Source organism: Clupea harengus, chromosome 2 (genome assembly GCF_900700415.2).
Source record: "Clupea harengus chromosome 2, Ch_v2.0.2, whole genome shotgun sequence".
NCBI lineage: Eukaryota > Metazoa > Chordata > Actinopteri > Clupeiformes > Clupeidae > Clupea > Clupea harengus.
In genome coordinates, this window is record NC_045153.1 from 529370 (window position 1) to 536869 (window position 7500).

Sequence of the window (7500 nt, forward strand, 5' to 3'; positions counted from 1 at the left end):
ACACGCACTCACACACACACTCAGACACAGACACACACACACACACACTCAGACACAGACACACACACACACTCAGACACACACACTCAGACACACACACACACACACACAGACACACACACTCAGACACACACACACACACACACACACACTCAGACACAGACACCCAGACACACACACACACACACACACTCAGACACACACACACACTCAGACACAGACACACACACACCTTCTCAACGTCTCCCAGTCCTTCTGTGTCCAACAGCACCAGAGTGTGTCCTGTGTGAAAAAAACAACATCACTTTAACGTGTGTATAAATATGTTGTTGTTGTGTATGTGTTTGTGTATGTGTGCCTGTGTGTTTATGTTGTTGTTGTGGGTGTGTGTGTGTGTGTGTGTGTGTGTAAACATACACACCTTTTTTAGAGGGGTGAGGTACACACCACATCCAGATTCCTTTGGTTTTGGACTCAATGGTGCCGCCCAGGGCAAACCCTGAGAGGTCAAGAGGTCAAGAATGAGCATCACTGTGCTGCAAACCTGTGCTTCATGACACACCCCTCAACATGTCTCCACCAATCACACACACTGGTTTACCTGCTGATCATGCCTCCACCAATCACACACACTGGTTTACCTGCTGATCATATCTCCACCAATCACACACACTGGTTTACCTGCTGATCATATCTCCACCAATCACACACACTGGTTTACCTGCTGATCATATCTCCACCAATCACACACACTGGTTTACCTGCTGATCATATCTCCACCAATCACACACACTGGTTTTCCTGCTGATCATGTCTCCACCAATCACACACACTTGTTTACCCACCTATCATATCTCCACCAATCACACACACTGGTTTGTCTGCTGCCTTTCCCCCCTGTGATCTGACCTTTTTGTTTCCCGGCCAGCCGGTTCATGAGGTAGGACTTCCCCGTGCGGTAGAGCCCCACCACAGCCACCACCACCACCGGCTCCTGGATCTGCTCCAGGATCTGTAGTGCCCCCTGCTGGACACTCATGCGCCCGTCTGTCCCATTATCAATCAGACACACAGGGGCCTGCATGGACACTGGAGACATCTCTGACACACAGACACACACACATGCACACACACACACACACACATTTTACTGTCATAATGTTGAAACTATAAAGATGCTATGGTTAGTCTACAATGGGTTAGCCTCATGTTAGCTCGCTAATATAACCCCTACAGTGTGTTAGCCTCATGTTAGCTCGCTAATGTAACCCCTACAGTGTGTTAGCGTCATGTTAGCTCGCTAATGTAACCCCTACCATGTGTTAGCGTCATGTTAGCTTGCTAATGTAACCCCTACCATGTGTTAGCGTCATGTTAGCTCGCTAATGTAACCACTACCATGTGTTAGCGTCATGTTAACTCGCTAATGTAACCAATGTAACAAATCTGAACAAATCAATGCTACAGTGCCCAAAAGAGTCATTTCAGATGGCAACCAAGTGTCTAACACTTGTCTATGTCCTCGTGTCCATGATATTACTTTGTTAATTATACGTAAACCTTAACATTAAACCTTAAACATGAACAGGTAGGTGCTCAGTGTGGTGTGTGTGTGTGTGTGTGTGCTCAGTGTGTGTGTGTGTGTGTGTGTGTAGGTGCTCAGTGTGGCGTTCTGCAAATTGCCTTCTGCGCTACAATTACTTTTTAGAGTTTAAAGTTCATAGCACAATATCTCGAAGTCAAGTTTATAAATCGTTCATCGGTCACATTGTTTTGGGGGAACAGATGGCAGCGTAAGCTTCGTGATAAACATGTAACTTGCTTTTCTGTCTTAGATGCCCGTTGGTTGCTATACCTTTCACTCTGCGAATTGGAACGATGGCAGGCATAGACATAGGTCAATCGATTTCAATGAGTCGTTTTTATATTCAAGGGTTTATGATCTACGTGAAGTACCAAAAAAGTTTGGTCTCCATTTGACTTAGAATCTCGATAGTAAGGCTAGAATATACATAGGCTATAAACATACATGATATGTCTATGATGATCACTGTTAGATGCTCATTTTTACAATTTTGTGTAGATATACACAATCTAAAACATACACAATCATCATTTTGGAGATGAGACATGCCAGACTGAAGCACACGAGTGAATTTGTGAAATAAGAGTGAATTAACGCATAAACTCCTTTTTCAAACTGATAAAGTAAAGTTGTTCATTATAATTTATGTAGGCTAATGTATAATGGAAAATTGGCGAACATAGTCTCTATATAAAATAGGCTACTGTATATATAACATATTGTATTATGTTTTAAATAACAATTATCCTGGGTGTGGATGAAGCAGGATATGATTTTCATAATATTAACAATAATTTGCTGTGGTTTAAAATCGGTTGAGATACCACTGAAATGTCAACGTTGTTTTAATATTCACCGAGGGCACAACGTTTCCAGCGGAAGGTTGATTTAAACACAGTTTGGGCCGAAACACACCAAACGCGTTTTTAAAAACGGGACGCTAGCAAATGCATTGTTTCCTATGGTACGACGCGCCTTGCGTGTGCGCCTTTTCTCCGCACGCGTTGCGTCTTTCTAGCGTTTTTTAGATGCGCTTAAAAGTTGAACTATTCTCAACTTTCCAGTGCAAGGCGCGGAGGCGCACCGCTCATCAATGTCACACTCGGCCCAGGCAGGTTGCGCACGCAGCTCCGCTTCCTAGGCGCCGCCAAAACAGCCTGGTGATCCTGCGAATGTTTTGCCCGCCGCACTTTGCCAAGGCATTTTTGAAGCGTCTGCGGATTTAAAAACGCGTTTGGTGTGTTTCAGCCCTGAGAGGGACGCTGTACGAAGTAACGCGAACGCACCCAAGGAGGCCGTGATTATTTCATTGGTCAACATCATATCTGCCATTGTAGCCTATTGGTTGGTGAATTTTGATAGTCTCTATCAGTCCTAGAAAACGCGCAGAAAGCTGTGAGCAGCAGTTTTTAGAAGCGCGCAGAAGAAACCCGTGGGTGAGTCCTTGTTATGGCGTGATTTTAGTGTCAAAACTCACACACGTGAGGAAGCGTCTATTCGAGCAACTTTCAGGTTTTCACTGTGTGGGCGTGAGTTTTGACTTTATTGAATTTGTTCATCCTTCTTACAGTTAGCCCTTCTTGAAAACTCACGCCCACAGTGTCAAAAGTCATAACTCGAGCGAGCAGATCAAGTTTTCGCGAGAGCGTATGTCAGTCTCTGCGCTCGCAGTTGTTGAATTTCCTCTCGCAGCTGCTAAAATTGAGTGCGCAGACGAAATTCACGCTCGCGAAAACCTGAAAGTTGCTCGAATAGACGCTTCCTCACGTGTGTGAGTTTTGACACTAAAATCACGCGATAACAAGGACTCAACCGGAAGCACATGACATTCCTGATCATAGACAACAGGGCAACATTGCAAAAGCTGAGCGTGAAATGAATAAACAATGCCATCAAATTGAAAGACTCCGCTCTGCGCGCCGAAGGAGGAAAAAAAAACACAGGGGCTCTGGAAATAAACCAGATAAGAGTTTGAAATAGTTTCTGAGGAAGTCTGAACTCTATAAATCACTGCAACCAGAACGAAGACCGGGAGAATGCAGAACGACGCTGCATCCTTTCTGTAAGTGTGAAGTATTCGTCATACCTTACGATGTTTCACATTTGGCGACAGAACTGAGAAATAATTCAATTTTGTTCTATAGGCCTGTTTTTAGGCCTTATCAGTTCGTGCTGGCAGTGAAAGCGAAAGTGTGATTGCATATGGTCTTAACTCTGCATGGTGGGATCTACATAACTTAAAGTGAAGAAGGAATGATTATACGCCTAAATAAAGTAAAAACTTTTAGTCTACATAGCCTCCATGCAAAGATTCTTTTTCGGCGCCGACTGATTCAAGAGTGAGAAGTTTTACCTTTCGTGATCACGGAGAGGAGCGTCACAAGCGTCGGTAACCGAATTATTCCCGCTTCTGTCGGGAAGCTGCTGCCGGTGTGAAACCGAAAGAAAGAGACCGATGCTCGCGCTATTACGGGCCGGGGGCGTAGAAGATGACGGGGCGATTTACTCTATTGGCTGATGAAGGGTGGGGTGGGGTGTGTGTGTGTGTGTGTTTGATAAAGAGGTGTGCAGTGGCAGTCTCCTGATAAACACGTTTGCCCGAGCTCAAAGGTGAGTCAAGATGCCCTGTGTTCCAAGCAACCTTTAAACACTGTTGTAAATCTAGGATTGGGGTTAGGGTCTGTATGTCCTGTGGACGCCCATCAATTTAGGACACACACATAAGAATTCCGATTATGGATTTAGCTGAAGATTTGGACCAATGACCAGTGTGAGGACCCAGGTCCCTCCTCCATTTTGCTAGTGAGCTCAAACTGCTTGGAGGCGGCTCTGTTCAGTTCCCAGAGCCACAGAGCTAAGGACACACACACACACACACACGGCGGCTGAGTAAAACAGATTTGGAACCAAAAGCAGACAAAGGCAACAAGTATCTTCAAAAGGAGTATTTTAATAAACCTTTCAGCAGCATGAATGTCTTTAAAAAAAAAAAACAGAGGCAGGAGATTCAACAGAAAAAACAGCAAAGCTCAGAAGATACAAAACATGGGGATCTCAATGAGGCATGGCAGGCAGCATAAGACAGAAACATAAAAACTCAAAGGCCAGGGCTAGATGCACAGTCCAAAGCAGTCCAAGAAAACCCACAAAGGGTTAAATCCAAAATCCAAAGGAATCCAGGCAAAACAGACAGGCAGGAGGAATGCAATAGGAAAACGTGGCAAGAGAGGTGTCCAGGCAAGCGAAGAGATAATCCAGCACTGAATGTTCTTCAGAGCACGGTTTAACACAGGCACTGATGAGGTCCAATTAGACACAGGTGTGTGACCAGGCACAGGGAAGAAACAAGGCTTCATTAGCAACAGGAGTGTTAGACCAGGCACCTGGAAGAGTCAGTGAGTTAAGCATGGCAAACCTGAAGCGGGGAGAGGGAGAGAGAGAGAGAGAGAGAGGGGGGAGAGAGAGAGGGAGACAGGGAGAGAGAGGGGGGGAGAGAGAGCGCACACACACGACATGGGGCACGACATAGAAAACATGGATCCGGCTCAGATCGTGACACACACACACCCCTTTACCTCTGTGGCTTTGTGGTGTGTGTTTGTGTGTTTAGTAGGTTGCCAATACTGACAGCATTAGATGGAAGTAAAGTTACTATTAAAAATAGAATATGAATCTGAATATGAATCTGAAAATGTAACACCTTACATGACAGCAGTACCCGCAGCTTCTCAGGTTCATGAATATTATTAGCAACCTTCACGTCAGGTGACGCTAGAACGCGTTTTGGAATGGTTTGGCCACTCGCTACCGTTTGCCTAATCAGTTTATGAAACGCAAGTTTAGTTTTCATCAATGTTAAACAGAGCTTGACTGCTAGATATACAGACTCAATATATATAAACCTTGGGAGGACAAATAACATACAGAGACTGGATGCAAGTTCTGAGAAAACACAATCAGTTTTATTTTGTGCAGGTGCATCAGCTTTTATAGACAGTCACATGACACACACACCTGAAATGCATCAGCAATAATTGGGAGCACAATCATTGTCAATTATTCAATTAACAATCAAAATATGATCAACTTGAGACTGCCAACAAACGGACACGTGTTGGAAAAACAAGTATTTAGTTTATATCGCAGAGGATAGATCATTTAAAAAGGTAAAGTATGTAGTTTATATCGGAGAGGATAGATCATTTAAAAAGGTAAAGTATGTAGTTTATATCGCAGAGGATAGATCATTTAAAAAGGTAAAGCAGATAGAAGCCTTCGGCCCACCGTGTATCTCTTCACATTGCGAACCAGTTGTCCCGAGTCTTCCTCCGCTTAAGAGAACCTAAACAGGGACGGAGATTCGCACTGATTGATTGCTCTGCTGCGTTTTATTTGCGGCTTGTTGCCTGAGCTATATGACGCTTAAAACACCGGGTGAGTTAACCTAACCAAACTGTAGGTAGTCTTGGTTTAGTATGGTCATGGGGTAACAAAGTTGTAGCAAAATAATGCCGCCGTTTAAGATTGTATAGCACCCCTTTGTTTATTAACACATGGTTTACAAGAAACGGGGTTGTGGTTTACAAGAAACTTGCACACGCAACAAGAGAATGTGTCAGCCGGCGGAGTTGGTTTCATTTTCATGTGTTATTATTTCTGAAGGCTTCGCACTGCACACTGATCTCAACACTCTCCGAAGACTTCACACTAGTCGAGTCCGTTTCCAACTTCTTTACCAAAGGTAGGTTGCCATGACATTAACTAAATAGGCCAACGTCCACCTATTAATTTAGCTTTTTGAAGGGAAATTAGGGATCTACCTAGATATTACGACTACAAGCTTGACAAAGGAGAAAACAATTCTGTTGTCCTTTTTTAAATCCCTTTATAATATATGTAGGCCTATATGTTTTATAATGTTTTGTAGACAAAACGCATTATGTACCACCAAACGCATTAATTCATTACGAAACCATGAAACGCCATAATGCCTTTTGTCCACGAAAAACACAAACGCATTGTGCTCAAGGAACATTGACGGGAGTACAATGTGGACATTCTTTATAGACTAAAGTACTTCTGTCTACGTGATGTGCACGAAAGGACTTTGGGGTGATGCATTCCGTAGGCGTCGGTGTTTCTCTAAAGTTCAACAGGAGTTATGTCCGCGTTCAACAGGAGTTATTATAGGCTACCGGCTGTTCCCGTCCGTCTGTACAGGCGTCTCCATGACAACCATCTCTATGCGCCTTCAATGGAGTAATCTAGTGGTGTAGGGAATAGCAACTTTAATAGCAATCTGTCCGCGGTGAAATTGAATGTTTTGTAGTGAATGTGACTTCATAATTCACCCTTGTTCTTAGTGTGGTTCTACACACTGTTGTTTCATGCAGTTATTTATGTAATATTTTATATACATAAGTATGACTGTTCCGGGATCGCGGTCCCTTTAAATATTCTGTTGTTGTTGATGACGTCGAGCCCCATACTTGTTTGGTTACAGGGCAGCGCCATCTTGTCATTCATTCGTTTTGGTATGTAAAAATAAACGAGACACACACTTGTGTACTCAACTTGAGGAATTGCCTTTAGCGTTTAAATGCAACTTCCAGTTTATCATTAAACTGACGACATAATTAGTACTAACAACATGATTTAGCCTAATAACATTGGATAGCTACGATTTCAACAACATAATATTCACCTCCAACTCCTGCTTCAGCTCATATAGGCCATAGCTACTGACAGCGCCTGCCCACCCTAAACAGGAGCCCCGACAACGACGGCCATCAACTATGACGACTCCGTGCATGATACTTACGCTCTGTTCGAATAGGCTTAAAATGCTCCCTTCCTTCCTTTCTTCCTTCCTTCCTATTAAGAGAGCAAGGCTAGTTCGAAATGTCTTAAACCCT

General features: G+C 43.6%; 1 protein-coding gene and 1 pseudogene across 1 annotated transcript in view; one reads left to right on the forward strand and one right to left on the reverse strand.

Moving 5' to 3' along the window:
- Positions 1 to 4048, reverse strand: part of LOC105894073 (guanylate-binding protein 1-like) — a 19499-nt gene extending 15451 nt beyond the window's left edge. Inside the window, exons 1-4 of the mRNA XM_031579519.2 lie at positions 3939 to 4048; positions 910 to 1101; positions 422 to 499; positions 233 to 282 (exon numbers count right to left, since the gene is read on the reverse strand). Coding sequence (XP_031435379.1) covers positions 233 to 282; positions 422 to 499; positions 910 to 1099 — 318 coding nt within the window. The 5' untranslated portion in view covers positions 1100 to 1101; positions 3939 to 4048. The remainder of the gene's footprint in view (positions 1 to 232; positions 283 to 421; positions 500 to 909; positions 1102 to 3938) is intronic.
- Positions 4049 to 5456: 1408 nt separating this feature from the next.
- Positions 5457 to 7500, forward strand: part of LOC105896051 — a 13746-nt pseudogene continuing 11702 nt past the window's right edge.